Consider the following 19005-nt stretch of genomic DNA (forward strand, 5'->3'; position numbering starts at 1 on the left):
TGATGGTGTGCCCGGCATGACCCTTCACAGCTGCAGGGAGGATGCTGGGAGGGGGAGGGCAGAGGTGTTCTCTGTGGATCCCTTTGTTTTAGGATCTGTCTGTGCATGGAAGGATATTTAGCAGCATTTTTACCCACACTGTCTCCAAACAAGACCAATATCCCCTGCAGGATGAAATTGTCTCCTCCTCCCCAGTCAGAACCACAGCCCTAGAGGGCAGCTTGAATGTGTTGATTCAGCAACGCCCAGCCATGGCCCACATTCCCCATGAGTCTGAATCCTGCTGAACAATTGTCTTTTCAACTCTTTGGTGAGGATGAAGAAGGAAATGCTGCCCCTGAGGTCTGGTGAATGTGACATCAGCTGGAAGTTCAGCTGACCCTGGCCAGCAGTGACCAGCGACCTCTTTGCAGGAATGGTTTTCTCTCTTCTATCCTGGATGCTGAGGGTGGGTGAGAGAGGTGAATTCAGAGATGTCTGGTTGCACTTTCCTGTCTGAAGTACCAAGCACTTTCTCTCCCGAAAGCCCAGCAGCACCGAGGCTGCAGGGCTGACCCAGTGGAAGCTTCGTCTCATCCTAGTTTGGCTGAAAGACAAGCTCAGGTGTTCTGTGATGTGGGAATGGTTACATAAAGCCACAGCCACACAGTGGACTATAATACAGCCACTGAAAATGTTTTCAGAGACTTTTATGATGGAAAATGCTCACAGCAGAATTGTAAATGGGGCAGCACAAAGTCTGGGGCAAGGGGCAAGGGCGGAATTAGGTTTGGCTGGGTCCTGGCCCCCCTTCCCTCCTGCAGCAGCCGATGTGAGAGCTGGGGCTTGGAGACAGGAAGAGAGGAGGCGCTCCCCTTGCAGTGCCCCAATTTTAAGCAACCATCTGGGGTTTATTTGTAGCCCCAAATAAAAATCTCTATTCTTTGCTAGTTAGTTGAAATGGATTTGGGGAGCTCCAAGGGTGTAGTTTGACAGAAAAAGAACATTTTGGGGAATATCAGCATCTTAATGATCTGACTCTCTGCCAGCAAGAGGGACTTGACCAATGTAATGTGTTTTTAAACACAGTAAAATGAACTTGTCTAATTGTCTGTGATCGTAGCAGAGATGGAAGGAAACCTGCTTGGTCTCAGTACTCAAGAACCCATCACCTCCCTCATTTGGACAGGGGTGAGGATGAGGAGGGAGGGGGCAGCTCAGAGATTTACATTGCCACCAATTCCGAATGGGGGGGGTGATTAATTTTGGAAGCCCAATGTTTGTGTGCAGACAAATAGACCATTTGTGGGAGTGTGCAGCCCCACAGTGGGGCTGAGGAGTGAAATCTAATACCATCTGTAAATAGGTTACTACCATGTGAAGCTGTCCCCACCATTACGCCTGTGATCCGAGGTTTTATCTGCCAGCCACAGCAGCGGGTCTACCGAGAAAGGAACCAGAGGGACAGGAAGGAGGCTTTCTTTTTGCCTCTTTTGCCCTCTTTTAAGTTTATAAGTTCTTCATAGAGAATATTAATCTCCTAGATGCCTTCCCATTGACTTTCTTCTAGGGTTTTTTCTCTGGCTATTTAATGGCAGCACTAACCCAGCTGCCTGTGAAATGGAAAAGGGTGTGTTGATCTGCAGCCTGCTTGTTCTCTGCTGGGCGGCCGCGCGGCCTAAATCCGCCTGGGCCCCAATAGGTGCCATCTATCCCGGGAGGCTCATACCTCCATGGGACACGCAATTTCACGCTCTGCCGCGGTTGGGTCTGTAAGAGTCTGGGTTTCGTGACTTGCTGCCTTTACAGTAAGAATTTTTTTTCTTTGCCAACATGCTATACAGTCTAGTCGGCACTTGTTAGGGTGTTGCTTTGGATTTCTTATAACAATTCTATAGCAAACCTGTTGGTATTTTCTGTGTGTCTTTAAAGAACATGTATTGTTTTCTTTGGTGGTGGTGGGGTTACATAGCTCTTATTTTAGAAAATTTTAGAAATTTTTGGAAATGTGGAAATAAAAATAAAACTCACTTGTAACCTTACCACATCAGAGAAAATAACTAATAACATTTTGCACACTTTAGGTCTTTTATTCTAGGGATACACATACACACACACATCTCTCTCTCTCTGGAGAGAGAGAGAGATGAGAGATGGATCTGTTTTTAATAAATTGAATCTGTCCTCGCATTTGTTTCCTTTTCTCACTTAGTGTTTCATGAACTTCCTTTGGCCATACTATGCCCTTCCTGGCTGTAAGGTATTCCATCCTCTACTGTTGGACATTTAGGCTTTTTTATTTTTTATTTTTTATTATAAACAGTACTGACAGGCATGAACATCCTATGGGCAAACCTTTGAGCATGTTCATGCTTGTTTCCTGGGGCTATATTATCAGACACAGAATTGCTGGGGCACAGCGTATATACATTTCCTATGTGCACTTATTACACTTCCAGTATACTTTGAGCGGTGAGTCACCTGGCCTCTCATTCTGAAGATGGTAGGAAGGCAGCTCTAGAGTCATAGGTTTGGCTGGGTCCTGGGTTCATAGCCCTGCTCTGCCTCTTTTTCACTTTGTGATTCTGGCCAATCATGTAGCCCTGAGCCTTTGCGTCCTCATGCGCTGAGCAGGGTTGGCGATGGTAGAAATGCCTCACCAGACTGTGAGGGGGACTCGGTGACTTTGTGGACATGAAAGAGTTCTGTGATTTGGGTGTCTTTTGTGTAGCGAGTATTCCAGATGATGGGATGATGATCGCTATTATTCAGCTTCCCCTGGCTCCTTTGCTGTGCATGGGGTGTTCGGGAAACTGCCCGAGACCAGGGTCTATCCCTGTTCCTTGTCAGCAGAAATCCAGGTGACTTGGGATCCCGAACATTTGGTGGTTCTGAGCCAGAGTCTTTAATGGACTCTTCTTTCTGATGCGTGTTTGGCTTTGACAGGAGGGTGTTGCATGGAGAGGGCTTAGTGGGTCTACTGTCTGGTGCTCAGTGTCTGCAGAGAGCCACTGCCCGAGGGAACATCCCATGGAGGCCCCTGGAGACACTGACATTTGCCCCAAAGAATCTTGGAGAAGCTTCTGGACACATGCAAGTGGACTATGAGCCAGCTCTTCTTATGGAGAAGGCCCTGCCCCCACCCCACTGCTTTGCCCTCCTGCAGACTCAGGCCAACCAGGTGGCCGAGTGTCTCCCCTCTGACAGGCACCTCACAGGTATTTCACTCCATCCTCAAATCCCCCTTACAGATGCGGAAATCGAAACTCAGTCCATCTTCCCTGAATCTCACACCTGCTGACTCCAAAGCCTATAATCATTAAGCTACGCCCCTATCATAGGTGATAAAACCAAGGCTCAGAGAGGCTCTGTATCTTGTCAACACCCCTGTAAGCTGACACCAAACCTCGGTCTGGCCACCCTCCTCCCCGAAGCCGCCTCTCCAAACCACACAACGCCCCGCTCTGCAGTCAGACCCCAGGCTCTCAATCACAGTTCCAGTTGACGGGTTTTCCTTCAATTTGACGTTTGCCCGAAAGCACCAAAAGCAAAGCTGGGCCCCTCATCGCCTGCACGCAACCACCTTGGAGAACGTCTTCATTCCCTTTTCGTGTCTTGAATGTCAGACTTGCCTCTGGAGTGAAGGGAACTGCCTTGGAGGAAAAGACTGGTCAAAACTAACCTCTAGTTGATGGAATCTGCTAGTTTTCAGATTTCATAAAAAAATCCCTGCATTCATGCGTTCACATCCAAGGAGTTGAGTGTGGGGTGTGCCGAAGCCATGGACTGGACTCCAGGAAGCTGGCTTGTTCCACTCCCCCAATGGTCTGAGCTCCGGGGCTGCTCACTGCCTGTCTCCAGGCCTCAGTTTCCCTTCTGAAACTTGAAGTTCTGATCTCTGAAGTTTCTGGAATTCTGTGTAAGCATGGAGATCCCAAGAAAGGTCTCAAGGAGGAATGAAGAGGGAGGAGATGAGACCCAGATGGGCCAGTTTGTAGAGGGGCCCTATTTGCGGCCTTACTCCCTGCCCATTGGAATGGCCATTCCTTGACCCCTTGGCCACTACCAAGCCTTTGCACATGGATCCCTACCACCCAGAGAGCACAGCTCAGCTGTATCATGATCTGGCTCCAGGCTGGACACCCAGGCTGGGGCTGGAGGGGAAGTGTCAGGATTAGGATGTGTTTCCACCCTGCTTTCCAACACAGGCTTGGTGGCTCCCTCTTTAACCCTTTGTCTATTGTACTGAAATGCTTCCACATCTGTGTTTGGGCTTCTGTCCTTTTTCTGCCTTGCTTTTTCTAATCATTTTCTCCTTTCTCTCTGTTTTCTCTCTCTCTCTCACTGAAGTCTGGGTTGGGGGAAGGAGTGGATAAGTTGGCAGAGAGATAAGATTCATCAATATTTAATTTTTATGGAAATCATGTCCTAGAAATCCTCAAGGGGCTGAAAATTGTTCTATGTTTTCAGAATCCAGTGATGTCGCTGAAGTGGTTATGTTGTAAATAGAACCACATTACTGTCTGCAGCTCTCCCGTTCCTCTGCAAATACCCAGAAAGTTGACAGTTTAATCCACTCAAGGAAGTGAAAAAGTTCAGGTCACTGGTGGGGGGCAGCCTGTCCTTAGCCCTGGGATGTAGGACTGTGAGGCCTCAGCATTGGCAGCAGCATTACAGCCAGGGAGGGAGACAGAGCCAGGTGCCCTTAGTAGAGCTACCGTGGTGGTGAAGTCTTCTCTGAACAGGAATCCCAGGAGAACCGAGCCCTCTGCGGTCCCTGATGTTGGGGAAGGTTTGCTTAGATACTGCAGCTTTCTTCTCCTCCCTCATACCCTGGGAAAAAGTGACCAACAGAAGGTTCATGCCCATGTCCATTGCCAGTTGAGGGGAATTGGGATCTGTAAAGGAATTCATTCATTCGTTCATCCATTTGTTCATTGGTTTGCCCATCAAGCATTGATTAAGCATCCGCCACGCTCTGGAGAATGCAGCAAAGCTCACCAGACACACAGAGATCCCTGTGTAAGTTCTCAGTACAGTGGCAAGCAATGAACAAGTCAGTAAGTTGCATGTTGGCTGCTGACAAGTTATGTGGAGGAAAAATGAAGCAGGAACCTTAGGTATTAACCTATGAGAAATGAAAATATTTATTGATTGGAGGTCTTGTCCATGAAGCATTCATAGCAACTTTATTCGTAACAGGTAGAAACCAGAAATAGCCCATGTGTCCCTCAAGTGTATGAATTAACAAACTGGTACATCCACACACAGGATAATAACAATAAAAAGGAACAATCTACTAACAGATAAAACGACATGGGTGGATTTAACAAATGTGTTTCTGAATGAAAGAAGGCAGACACACAAAAATAGACATTGGGTGACTCTATTTATAGGACGTTCTAGAATAGACGAAATGATCTGTGGTGATAGAAATCAGGATAGCAGTTGCTTTGAGGGAGGGAGGGCTGACTGGGAAGGGTTGGAGGAACCTGGTGTGAGGGAAATGCAGTGTGTCTTCATTCATCAAGACTGGCTGAATGGCACACTTAGGGTCAGTGTCTTTCATTGCTGTTACACTTCAATGAAACAAAATTAGAAAGCACAGCCAGGGAATAAATAGGGTTCATTGGGGTGGTTGGAGGAGTGTTACAGCTTGAAATAGAGAAGCTAGAGAAAGCCTCATGGCTGAAAAAAGTGAAGGAGAAAGCCATGAGGGTTTCTGGGGAAAGAACACTCATTCTAGGCAGAAAGAACAGCAAGTGCAAAGGCCCTGAGGTTGGTATGAGACTACAGTGACCAGGACCCGAAAGAAAGCTAGTGTGTTAGTTTACCATGGCTGCTGTCACAAAGTACTGCAGACTGATGGGTGACTTAAACAACAGAAATGTATTTCCTTACAGTTCTGAAAGCCAAAGTCTGAGATCAAGGTGTAGGCAGGGTTGGTTCCTTCTGTCTTGGGCTTGTGGATGGCACCTTGTCCCTCTGTCTTCATGTGGTTGTCCCTTGGTCTGTGTGTATTTGTGTTCTAATCTCTTCTAATAACCACACCAGTCGGATTGTGTGGGGGCCTACCCTAATGGCCCCACTTAAACGTAAGTACTTCTTTAAAGACCTTATCTCTAAATGCAGTCACTTCTGAGGTATAGGGGTTAGGATTTCAACATATGAAATTTAGGGAACACAGTTCAGCCCACAACAGCCAGTGACACAGTCAGGCGGCTGCGTGTTCTCCCCCATTGCTGCCTTGGGGGCCCCAGCTGCTGGTTTCTGCTTGCTGCGATGCAGGTGTTGGTCTGGGACAAGGTGACAGGATGGCTTTGTGGAAGAGGATGGATGGTGATGGTGGAGGCCGGAGGCTACGATTCGCTAACTCCCGTCAGCAGAGCTTCCAGAAAGCCAGTGGTGCTCTGATTGAGGGTCAGGCCTCAGATTTCACTTTCTATGCAGCAATGGCCTGGCGGCCCTGGGTGGTTGGAGTCTAGCTGGACATGCTGACAGGGTTTATCAGCCTTTGTCCACTCACTGCCAAGTCCAGTTGCCTCGGCTCTGCACTGTGACAGTGGGCCTGGCTGCTCATGCTGGACTGTCACTGCTGCTGACACTGAGGGCAGCTGTGGTTGGAGGTGTGGCAGGTCCCAAAGTTAGAGCCTCGCTGTGGCCACTGAGTCGTCACAGCAATTCCTTTCAGTTTGTGCCTGATCAAGACTAAAGGGCCACAAGTGCCAAGTGGGGGAGGGCCTTCTGATCTTTGCTTGGTCCTGAGCATTTGGGGCCTTGGCGGAGGAGCCAAAGTGAGGAGCTCAAGGAAGCAAACTCGTGGTACTCTGAGTGTCAGTGGTCTGGGGCCCACCTCCAGCAGAGTCAAAGGCCTTAGGACATAAAAATATTGGAGCACCTACTATGTGCTGGACACTGGGCGGGGTCCTTCTCGTGCATTCTCCCAGCATCCTGTGAGGTGGATATCATTACCCCCATGTCACAGATGAGAAAATCGAGGTTCAGAAGGGCAGTTACTTGCCAAGGTCACACAGATACCGAATCATGACACCGGAACTTGAGTCCAGGTCTTATGGATTATGAGCCTGGTGCTTTCTCTACGACATGGTGCTTCCTCCCTCTGACGTAAAAGTCCATGGACACCCACACAGCTGCTCACCCCCAGCCCCACCCCCACCCCCACCCCGGTTCCAGCCTCTCCCAGGAAGGGCTTGCGGACAGCGTGCCAGTCTCACTGCCCTCAGGGTGGGCCAGGGGAAGCTAGTGAGAAACAACACCCTCCAGCTCTTCCAGGCAGGCAGATTCATGGAATGTGTCCATCTTACAGATGGAAAAACTAAGGTTCCAAAGGGGACGTGACTTGCTTGTGGTCGCGTAGAATGTTGTCAGGGTTTTTCCAATGCAAAACGAAGCTCGGAGCTCTGGAAGCAGCGAGTGCAGCAAGACAGTGTTTGTGTGGGTAGGGGGGCAGGTGTGTAATGTGACAGCAGGGAAAGCGTCTGCCCCCCTCCCCCCAGTCCCTTAAGTGGCACCTCAGCTTGGAGAGACAGACGGTGGACCTGGGCCCTGGTGAAAGCCCTGGCAGAGGCGAAGCTGCCCCTCAGCCTTGACGAAGGACGAGGGACGCAGGGAGAGGCTCCCACCGGGGAGAGCATCCGCCTGTGCCTGGAACAGCAGCCCTGCATGGGGGCAGCGCCCCCAGCACCTCCTCCCCTCCCTGCTGAAGCCTGTCCCCGCCCCCAGGCTCTGCCTCGCCCGCCCGCCCTTGGCTGGGACCCCACCTCCATTGTCTTCTCTGAGATCCTCCGCCAGGCGTTGCCAGCACCCCCCACACCCCCACACCCCCCGACCCCCGCTCAGAAGCCCCTATTGATTTGCTTTTATTTATTTCCTTATTTATGAGATTTCGCCGTGGGCAAAAAATAAAGAGTTTTGCGCAGCGCTTCCTTTCGCTGCGATGTCTTCTCCGCCCACAGCCTCCCTCCCGCGGGCACGCCCACTCCTGCCTCCTCTGCTCTCTGCACACTCCAGCCGGCTCGGGTGTCCTGTGTTCAAGACGCGGAGATGAAGTGTGTCTGCGGGGCCAACCTAGTGCCCGGGGCACAGTAGCTGCTCAAAAAATAGCTGTGAGAGAGGTGGGCAGGGAATGTCTGAGGGAAGCCGAGGATGACCTACTCTTGCGTGCGAGCCCTGAGTGGGTGCCCAGCGCGGTGCCCAGCAGTGAGGGCCCTTCTCATCTAGTCCACGTAAGAAATGTGCAAGGTGGATTGGGTTACCTTTGTTCAATGGTGAAGTTCAGAGAGGTTCAGCACCTTGCCCAAGGATACCCAGCCCAGGGACCCAAATTCACATCCAGGCCTTCCAGATGCCCTCACCCCTGCTGTCTTCATCTTCGTATAGGGAGCCCTCCTCAGGGGAGCAAGAAACCGCGTAAAAGACCACCAGGAGCGGGCTTGGCGAGTCCCGGCAGGACCCCTTCATTCTCAGGAAGCTCCCCCTGGGCTCAGTGCCCTGGCGGATTGAGTCTGCTCCCACTCACCCTTCCTGTCATGGAAAGATGGATGTGTGTGATCTGTCCTTGGCCCTGAACCCCACCCTGCGGGCACTTCAGGTGTAAGCGTAGGGAAGGGTCTCTTCCCAGGGAGAGCTAGCGGGAATTCCAGAAGTTACTCAGGGCTCTCAGTCTGTTGGTTAAACACATGGCATGTGGAGCCCTAACTGCTCCATGTGGGCTTATCTGACCCACACATGCATGTTCTTGAGTGGATCCCACTGTCCAGAGGGCCCGCTGACAACTTCCGAGTCCAGTTCCAGGCTCTGCTCCCTGCCGTCCACACGTGCCTCGCCCTCCATCATAGCTCCGCTCTCACTGTGCTGTGACTGTTGACTTGTCACCGGCCAGCTGAGGGCTACAGGGGGGCAGAAGTCACATCTCATGGAGTTGGTCTCCCTGGGCTTGGGCACAGAGCCTGGAGCTGGAAGGACAGATGGACATCCCTGTGGATCCCCTGTAGTTGGCAATACACCCACGTGTTCATCCTGCACCTGAGCTGCAGGAGGTGTGGCCCTTGCATTCCCCGAAAATACTTCTCTTTCTCTCCTTGTCTGGCAGGAGTTCCCCTTGGCCGTTCTCAGAGGCTGGGAGTGCTACTGCGCTTACCTCACCCCCCAATTTAACCTGCGAGATGCAGTGGACAACTCGCGCTGTGGCCAGGACCCTGAGGCCCAGAGGCTGGCAGAGTACTGAGAGGTCTACCAGACCCCCTGTGCAAGGTGAGCACCCCTCCCCCACCTAGAGGTGCACAGGGCGTGAAGGGCCCTCCTCCCTGTGCCTGCCTCTGGTTGTGGCATTTGGCCTGGGGGATTGGGAATGCTGCCCATGGCTGAGTGTGCAGCCCTGGGGAAAGAAGGGCATCTGTGTAAAAACCCTGGCACCTTCGTGGGTGGTCTTACCTTGGGATAATGGGATGGAGGGGTCCTCCACCATCCCTGGAGCCGGGACACGGATGCAGGGCTCAGTTTAAAGAGCACCTGACCTCTACCTTCATCTCTCTGTGGTGAAGGTGTTCTGAGGAAGAAGGGAAGAACAGAGAGGCGGGCCCAGAGGGATCACCATGGCAAGGTGGTGGCGTTGGGTGACATGGGAGCTCAGTGGCCACAGGGGCCTCAGAAGCTTCCATGAGCCAGCCCAGGACCTGGAAACTGTAAGGCTCCTGGGCTATGATGTGTGAGCTTCCAGTCTGCTGCAGCTGACCTTAGGGGCTGATGGAGGAAGATCAGACAGGGGGGATGCTGCTGCCTTTATAGAGCACCTACTGTGTGTGACCCAGCACAGCCCGAGCTTTGGGCTTTCACATGATTTCATGTAGCCCTGGGGGGAAGGAAGAGCAGGCTCAGAGAGATTGCTTGCCTGAAATTAGTCCAGCTGGCTTGTTGCTGGCTATACCCGGGTGTGGGACATCGGTCAGCCCAGCCATGACCCCAGATACCTCCTCTGGAATCATCTCTGCTGTGCTGGTAGCCATGACACTGGCCATGGAGACAAGCAGGGGCTGAGGGTCCACAGGGTGCCCATTTGTACCACGCTCTTGCATAGGCTTTGGAGACCCCACTGTCATTGGGGTTTTCTCTGGCCAGCCACAGAGCTGTGCGGCCCTTCCCCTCTCTGGGCCTCAGTTCACACTGCTATTAAGTGGGAGTCTCCATCAGCAGTTTCTGCCTAGGAGTCTGGGGGCGAGTCTGTGAGTCACTGTGGGGGTGAGTAACCCTGAGACGACGTCTGGCTTTCAGACACTCGGTGCACAGACAGACGGTTCCTGCCCGCCAAGTCCAAAGTGTTTGTGGCTTTGTCGAGCTTCCCGGGAGCCGGGAACACCTGGGCCCGGCACCTCATCGAGCACGCCACCGGCTTCTACACAGGGAGCTATTACTTCGACGGAACTCTCTACAACAAAGGTGAGTGGGGCTGCAGAGAGTGGGGCAAGGCAGCTCCGTGGCCAGACGGGCCACTCGGAGCGCCGGAGCAGGGCTTCACACTCTGCGGTGCATGTCAGCATCTCCCGGGGGACTTGTTAAATTCAGCAGGTTGCTGGGCCGGACCCTCGGAGAGTCTGGTTCAGCTGATCTGACATGGAGACTAGGAACTGCCGTTGGTGACAGACTCCTGCGTGATGATGCGGCCAGGCCCAGGACCACACGTGGAATGAAAATTCATGAGATGTATTCTGGATTCAAAGTAGCTTGTATCCCTCTCTAGAAACATTTCTTGGATTTCTCTTACCTTTCAGAACCCTCAATAATTAGGTGGGACTATATCTGCTCATTCCTTTGGGGTAGGGGAGGGACAAGGTGTAGCTTATCAAAATGCTATTTTTAAAAAACAGGTCCAAAAATCTTCAAGAGTTTTATGATTTCTAATCTTGTAGAAACAAGAGGCCTTATTAGGTCAAGTAAGTGGCCTAATCTTAAGGACTAAGAACCTCAGGTAAGTCAAGTGGCACTTAAATTTGGTGAAACACATTTCTCTGTTGACAAGTGTTGCAACAGCTGGTCTTCTTCACTACACTTGGGCTTAGGAAAAGGATACTCTCAGTAACATCCTAGAGAAAACAGAAACTTCCTGAGCTTGGCAGTGGCTTCAGGAATCGCCCCCAGCAACCTTGGTCTGGCTGGGGGAAAGCCAACATTGTTCATCTAACCCAGACCCATTGTCCTGGGACACCTGCAGGTGGAACGGCCAGGGAAAGCGTGAGGTCCTACCACTCTGGCCTAGTCCCCTGGGAAGCAGCCACTGTGTGCAGGCTGCAGTCACCCACCTTGTTCATCTAGAAGCCTGTGCCTTTCTGATAGAGCTGGTTAGTTTGGTCCACAAATGGCTACGTGGCCAGCAGTTCACATAGCCACGTACAAGGGTTGGGTGGCACAGCTGCAAAATGGCTCTAGGGACATCAGCACGTCTCTGAGCCTTACGGGGCCAGTCGGATGTGGCCGCTTGCCTCAGAGCACCTACAGAGCAATGACACGCGCAGATGTGAAATTCCCAAGGCAACTCCAGTGCCAAAATGCCAAGCCTGTCCTGGGTGAGTGTGTTTGGAGTTACAAGGGAAAGTGGCCGCTGCTGAAATAGGCTGAAGGAGCAGGAAAGGTGCCCTGGGTCTCAGGTGTCAAAGACCAGATCTCACGTTGACTCGGTCCATGGTTGGACTCCTCTTTCCTGGAAACTCCCAAGCATTTGACAGAATGAATCAAAGTAAAGACTTTCAGTGTTTGGTCCATAGCAGAGATGAGCTTGAAACCTTTTGAGTTTCAGTAGGAGATCCCAGACTTCCAGATCCAAAAGAGGCATGAGAATTTCCAGGCATTTGTAGATACAAATGCTTCCCAGACATTCTTGGAAGGGGCAGGGGCTTACTGATGTTTCAGAGAGCCCAAGATAAGCTCATGCACATGTGTGGAGCCTGTCCCCAGAGCTGGCTAGCATAGCTATGCTGGAATATGGTCAGGGGACAAGGTTCAGGGGACATCTTTCCTGGAAGCCTTCTATGCCATCCCACTGCTCCCTCTAAGTAGCCCTCCCTAATCTTCGTTCCCCTATGCCCCTATGCTCTGTAGTATACTTGGGCTATTTCCCTACTGGACTGTAAGCTGAAAAACAGGGTCTGAATCTTGATCCCCAACATAAAGTCCAACAGAGAATGAGCACTCAATAATCATTATTGATAAATATGTGGCTGTGTGTATGAATGGGTAGAGCCTGACCTTCTCAGCCAGAAGTCACTTGGGCTTGAGGCCCAGTACTAGCTCAAGGGACCCAGGAAGAAGGCAGGCCCCCCAGCCCAAAGAGATTGTTCCATGGGAGCAGGGGTCTGTTCATAGAAAGTGGGCCCTGGGTTCTGCAGAGCCGGGCTCCAACGTCGTGGATGAGACCTTGGCCAGACCTGCTCTGGGGTCCCAGGTAGAGAACCTCCATAGATGCAAGGCTGGGGCCCTGTTACAGGATCATGGCATAAGGTCAGAGGGCAGGGTGATAGCTGCTTACAGCCCTTGAGTGTGATGATGGGGGTCCTGCTCCTGCTGTGGGGAGGTGGGTGGAAGCTGGGAGCCTCTCAGGGATACACACAGCCATGTAAAGAGAGGCCTGGCTCTGTTGCCATGGTGCTATGTAATCTTGGGCAAGTCCCACACCCACTCTGAACCTCAGTCTCTTCAACCAGTTACGCCTACAGTGATAGTTGACTCACAGGAGTATTGGCGATGTTTATGTGAAATTGCCAAGAAAATGCCCAAACGTATGCATCTCCCATGTTTAGAGATGGGGCGTGGTCAGGCCCTCTGACTCCTGACTCCTGGGGATCTGTAGGAGGTGCCTTACCTCCCTGGTCTAACAGACGCCATCTTTCCCAATTTGTAGATATCTCCTGCCATCTTGGGCAGGGTCAGTCTTGAGAAGGCCACTCCTGTCAACCAGCCATGAGCCCTCCCAGTGCCCTCTGCTCTGCCATCCACGGGCCTCTCTTATGCTCCTATTGTCAGCTTTCCCTCAAGGGTGCAGATTAGCATTCGGATTTGCCCGCTGCCTGCCAGCGGGGTCCCCACCACGCCTTCCTCCAAAGCGGCCGCCTCCTTTCTCTGCGGCAGGGTTTAAGGGCGAGAAGGACCACTGGCGGAGCCGGCGCACCATCTGTGTGAAGACCCACGAGAGTGGTAGGAGGGAGATCGAAATGTTCGACTCCGCCATCCTGCTGATCCGGAACCCGTACCGGTCCCTGGTGGCCGAGTTCAACAGGAAGTGTGCCGGGCACCTGGGCTATGCCGCTGACCGCAACTGGAAGAGCAAAGGTACAGAAGGGGCCAGTGGGCAGGGGCTCACTGCAACTTTATTCATGCAGTCAACCTGCTGACACACACTTGCTGAAACCCTACTGTGTACCAGGCACCAGGCAAGGCACCAGGGGCCCAGGGAGCAGGGTCACGGTCTCTGCCCTCAGGGTACTCACAGTCAGCCTTTAGGCATTAAATTACAGGGGTGCAAGTCCGGGTGGTGAGTGACATGAAATCAAGCCATCAGAAATAAAGCTGTGCTCAGCAGGGTGGGTGGCATGGTGAGGTGCAGGGCCACAGGCCAGGCAGGTTGTGCTTGTGTCCCTGCATGACTTCCCAGTGACTCCAGGCAGGGGGCATCCCTCTGAGCCTCAGTTTCCTCATCTGAAAAACAAGGTGGTCCCCATCTTAGAGGGGCATGTTGAAGATGAGAGAAAACAAATGCTTCCTGTAGCCCAGTTACAGCAACTGTTTTTGTTGGGGTGATTCTTAACATTTGCGTGCTCCGCTCCCCCACCCAAAACAAAACACCTAATTTCTTCATTTGCTGGAAGAGAAATCTCATGAAGTAGGTCATCTGCAGAAGTTTGCAGTTGCCCCTGTCCATGGCTTCACTGTACGTCCTCCCGCCCTGCTGGGCCAGAGCTGAAGCTGGGCTCACGCCCACCAGCCGCAGTGAGCGCCGGCCGGGTGCCACACTCACTCAGATTTACAGGAGGGCCCGCGAGAGCAAGTCTGGCCTGTGTGGCTTCTTCCTCTCAGCAGGAGGCCCAGGAGCTGCCCCCCCCCCCCCCCAGCCCCATGCCTGCTCAGTCCCTGTCACCCACATTAGGTGCACATAGTTGCCAGGGATGAGATCAAGATGAACGAGGGCCATCTCGGAGAGACGCCCTGCCTCAGTCCCCCATCTGTCTTTAATACACAGCCTGGCCCAGCTCTCCCTGGCCAGGTACCCTCCCTAAGGTCAAGGAATTCATAGCACACAAGAGAGAGAACCAGTTCTTGGTACACGCAGTTTGCATTTGTTTTAACTTGATGTGTTTGCTGCGGGGCTGGCAGACTCAGGGTCACATCTTCCTGGCTTAGGACTCTCCAGAGCCCAGCCTGATACTAACCCTATTCACACCAAGTCACAAAGAAGGCCTTTCTCGTAGGCGATTCGGGCAGGTGGGCCCCGGGCGGTGGGTGGTAGAAGGTCCTGGCCACCCTGCTGGGCAGGCCGGGCCCTGACGTGGCACCCCTCCCCTCCCCAGAGTGGCCGGACTTCATCAACAGCTACGCGTCGTGGTGGTCCTCGCACGTCCTGGACTGGCTCAAGTACGGCAAGCGGCTGCTGGTGGTGCACTACGAGGGGCTGCGGCGCATCCTGGTGCCCACGCTGCGGGACATGGTGGCCTTCCTCAACGTGTCCGTGAGCGAGGAGCGGCTGCTCTGCGTGGAGAACAACAAGGAAGGCAGCTTCCGGCGGCACGGCCGGCGCCCGCCTGACCCCGAGCCCTTCACCCCAGAGATGAAGGACTTGATCAACGGCTACATCCGGACGGTGGACAAGGCCCTGCGTGACCACAACTGGGCTGGGCTGCCCAGGGAGTATGTGTCCAGATGATAGGCTGGTGCGCTCTGTCCACCCTGCTGAGAGCCGGGGCTGCGCCAACTCTCAGGTGGCGGCCTCGCTGGGACACACAGCTGCTTGTGCGGCCAGCAGGGAGGCTCGCCCAGTGCTGCCTCCCTCCCGGGCAGGGAGGCCAGACACAAGCCCTTAGCCCACCCCGGTGGACACACACGCCTAGCCAGACACACTTAGACACGCCGCTCCGTGCTCACAGTGCCCGTTTCGACAAGCCCAAAACACCCAGTGGGGCGTGCCAGGCGCTCCCGGACTTGCAAACGCAATCACACACAGATGCCAGGTTGTGTTTCCAGAGGCCGTCAGTCTGTCCATCTCTCACACTTACAGACACACGTTTCCCAGGGCTCTCGGAGGCCCCGGTTTCCTCCTGCAGCCCCAGGCATGGGCATGCTGGTCGGGGTCCGTGACTGAGGGATGCTGGGCCGGGCGGGCATCCCTGCTCTGAGCAGCAAGGACTTGGGCGTGAGGTGGGCTCGCGGACTGTTGCTGCTGGGCCAGCGGCCCTGACATCCTATAAATGTGTGTGGTGTGACCACTGGGCACCACGAACTCCGCCGCCCTGCCTCCCCTTCTCTGTGGGTGGGCTGGCGGCTCCGTGGGCAGAGTGGAGCACCCCTAACGCACACACCGACCTCGGGACCCACCGCAGGCTCTGTGCACCCGCTGCCATCCCTTCCCACATGAGCGCTCCTTGGAGTGGGGCCTCCTGGCCTGGCTTCGTTCTCCAGCTGTCCCCAGGAAAGCTGGGTGAATGCCTCAGATAGAAGGTGGAGGGCGAGGGGACAGTGGGACAGTGGGACAGGGAGGGGGCTGGGCCTCAGGGGAGTACTAGACCCGAGGGCCCATATGCCATCAGGTGGGGACTTGGGATGCGCATGGGGAATCCCAGGAAGGACGGGTCTTGGGGACCACTGCCACTGGCTGCCTGGCCTATCCCGACTGGCCTCTGCTCATTGTGGGTCCCGCCCTTGGGTCATAAGGAAGGGGCACTGCGTCGTCCCTCAACAGCACAAACCCGGACCCTTGGGGGAGAGGCTATGGCTACAGCTTCTGCTTGACCCCTGGTGGCCATGGCCGAGCGCTCTCTGTCCCCCTGTTACCCACCCCACCACTTCCTGTCACCGCCACTCTGCCACGTCACCTGTCCCTATTTCCACTACTCTGTCATTCTTCCCACTCATTCAACCATTTCCTCAACAAAAGGGAAAGGACACCCAAAGGTGCTGAGACCTGCTATGTGCTGGCCTCTGGGAGAAGAAGACCTATATGAAAGGCACCCTTTTCGTACCCACAGGTCATCCTAGTGGGGCCAGGGGAGGGAGGGGTCACCACACATGGAGAGAGAAGCCCAGTAGCAGAGAAGCATGTGTGTGTGCCCGGATCTTTGGGGAATGCACTACAGTAACTTTGACCTGGTCTTGACAAACCTGTAGGAATTATCCCAGCAGAGCAGAGGGGAAGGATAATTAAGGCAAAGAGAACAGCATGTGCAAAGGCTCAGAGGCTTGGAAAACCTGGTGTGTTTTTGCAAGCAGGTGAATGGGGCATGGGGCATGTGTGTCTTTCCAAGTCTGCAGCAGAAGGAGGGCAGTGGGCGGGTGCGGACAGAGGTGGGACCCAGAAGGGGACTCTGTCCTTAACAACCACTCAGTGTTCAGCCTCGGAGGGCAGAAGTGCTGATGCCAATTACCTTCCTGGGTCACCCTTTCCCACACGTCTTGGGCTCAGGAATGAGGCTGTGAAGACCAGGGGCTCAGGTATAGAGGTTGGAATGGACCAGGGAGCTTGGCCCAGGGCAGCCAGAGGCAGGGAGGGCTGTAGAGAGCCTAAGTTGCACACTGATCCTGGGCAGATGAGTCTGAGTTTGGGCAGTCCCTGAGCCCCTCTGCAGCTTGTCCAGGCCTGGGGTAACCCCAGCTGGGCCCATTCATCTGATGTCCCCCTCAGCCTGAGCCAAGATGCATGCATCTCAAGGAGAAAATGGGGCAAGGGGTTTGAGGAAACTGGGCATGGGGACGCCCTGCCCCTCTGCTCCCTGGCCGGTGGTGGGAGCTGGAAGCCACCGCTGGTGGGAGCTGGAAGCCACCGCTGGTGACGGCAGGCGAGGCTAGAGGGTCCAGTGCAGCCACCTTTCCTTGGAGGCAAGCTGCCCCAGCGTTTGGTTTTGCCAATGAGTGGGCTTGAGCATCTGTGCTCCTGGTGGCCTCCCAGTTCTTCCTGGGGTTCCCCCAAACCCACACTGATGCTGAGGCTATTCTAGCCCCTCCCACAGCATCGGCTGACTCAGTTCCAAGCTGGAAACACCAAGGGCTTTGTAAATGTGTATTGGCTCAGCATGGCTCCACAGTCAAGGCTGCAAAGGCCCCCAGGAGGCTGTGTCTCCCAAGTTCTAAGAGCAGTTGAAACCCACCAGGAGTTTCTGCGTTGTCTTGGACACCTGCACCCCAGAGGCAACCCTGAGTCTCAGAGGAGACACAGTCCCACCTGATGGAGCAGAGGGAAGCTGGCCTCCTCCCGAGATTGGCTCCACGGCTGTGGCCCTCATTCCCTGGCTACCCACCCAGATGATATTCAAGTAGAAGACTCAGAAGCCGTGGGAGCTGGAGAAGGCAGAGGTGTGGCTGGAGAGATGGCCAGGACCCCAGCTGAGGCTCAGTGCCCTGGGCTCCCCCCTTGCCCACCCTATGAGCCAGGAGAACAACAGCACGGCCTGTTACTCCTGGTAGATAGGTGGGTACATCCCCAGCTGCAAGATGCTCAGAGACCTCTCCTTCCAGGTGCAGTGTCACCTGCTCCAATGACGCTATAGTTTACCTGCACCTTAGCCAGGCAAGCAGATGAGCAGAATGATGGGGCCAGGGTGCATCTGGGTCACATGGAGTCCCTGTGCTTGGTGAAAGAATTAACACTTGGCAGGTGCTTCTGGATGCTGAGCAAAGAGGGGAGTGAAGAGGGGCAAAGGCCTCCCTGCTGCTGCAGATTCTCAGCAGCCATGGCCCGGGGCCTGCCTCTGCGGGAGAGAGGAGCACAGGAAGGGGGTCTGTCTGTCCTTTGGGGAAAGTGTTTGTGTCCAAGGTAGGTCTTGCCTATAGCTCACAGTTTCTACATAAAGAAGATACTGTTCCCATCAGCCAAGGAGTAAAAGCAGATCAGTATTTAGGGGAGAAATGTGGTAAATGCATCAGGAGCCTATGAACAGTGAAACAGATTCCAACTGTAATAGCAAGGCCATGAAGTTACACAAACCTGTGTTAAATGTAATTTTCATGGACTTCATCTCCTGTTGTAGATCAATTTGGAAAAGCCAAAATATATAATTTTAAGAAGCTAAAACACATTCTGATAATTCCAGTGATGTGGAAATGAGAGAAAAAGAATAGACAGGCTTTCAAACCCTGGGAAGAAAGCTGCTTAATTATGTGAGCATCTTGTAATGAAGTCTTTTGCAGCTAAAATTAGATTTTGAGAGCATGAATATGCAATAATGTTTGCATACCAGAATGCATTTTTTCCCCTTAAAAGTAACAGGAGCTACTTGGTACTTAGAGGCCCCAAGAGGGGAGACGAAAGTTCTGGGGTTGATCTTTGTGGCTGCAAAAATCCCTGGAGCATCGGTTTGTTTTTTCTTTTGACTAGAAACTTGTTGGAGGTATTTGAAATGTGATACCTCCAGTTCATTCAGGTTTAGGGAGAAATTGATTGGTCTGAACCCACATTGATCACCACTCAGTAGTGGGCAAGTTGGCCTGAACAAGTAGAAGTAGAGTAGAAATAATACACGGTCTGTGATTGAAAGGCTAGATTGTGGTCTTATCCCTGCTCTGCTGTGATTGTGGTCTCAGTTTTCCATCCATAAAATGAGGGACATGATGGATGCTGTTGGTTGCATCGCCAGTGTTCATTCCCCCATTTCCTTTCCCAGCAGCCCCTGATTTCTGTTTGGGAATTTTATGATCTGGCTGAACTGACTATCATCATTTCCAGGGGAAAATGCATGACCTAAACTAAGCCAACAGCACATTCCATTTCTCTGGCTACTATGACTGGTTCAGGTACGGTCATGTGACCTAAGGCAA

The 19005-nt window shown here is 53.2% G+C and overlaps 1 protein-coding gene across 1 annotated transcript; it reads left to right on the forward strand.

Annotated features, from left to right (window-relative positions):
- The first annotated feature begins 9954 nt into the window (after nucleotides 1–9954).
- On the forward strand, nucleotides 9955–15395 carry LOC150006678 (sialate:O-sulfotransferase 1-like). The gene is made up of 4 exons (XM_090280775.1): nucleotides 9955–10024; nucleotides 10270–10434; nucleotides 13117–13317; nucleotides 14553–15395. The coding sequence occupies exons 1-4, from the start codon at nucleotides 9955–9957 to the stop codon at nucleotides 14903–14905; spliced, it is 789 nt and encodes a 262-aa protein (XP_090136901.1). The 3' UTR covers nucleotides 14906–15395.
- Nucleotides 15396–19005: the final 3610 nt, after the last annotated feature.

This window comes from Furipterus horrens, unplaced genomic scaffold (genome assembly GCF_987537825.1).
Source record: "Furipterus horrens unplaced genomic scaffold, mFurHor1.1.pri manual_scaffold_6, whole genome shotgun sequence".
Classification (NCBI taxonomy): domain Eukaryota; kingdom Metazoa; phylum Chordata; class Mammalia; order Chiroptera; family Furipteridae; genus Furipterus; species Furipterus horrens.

What these genes read in the sequence shown, in the direction of transcription:
- LOC150006678 (XM_090280775.1), top strand. Translation starts at nt 9,955, where the DNA reads ATGACCCCAGATACCTCCTCTGGAATCATCTCTGCTGTGCTGGTAGCC. An exon ending in CGGAACTCTCTACAACAAAG is followed by an intron (nt 10,435 to 13,116) that starts GTGAGTGGGGCT and finishes TCTCTGCGGCAG; the next exon opens with GGTTTAAGGGCGAGAAGGAC. An exon ending in CCGCAACTGGAAGAGCAAAG is followed by an intron (nt 13,318 to 14,552) that starts GTACAGAAGGGG and finishes TCCCCTCCCCAG; the next exon opens with AGTGGCCGGACTTCATCAAC.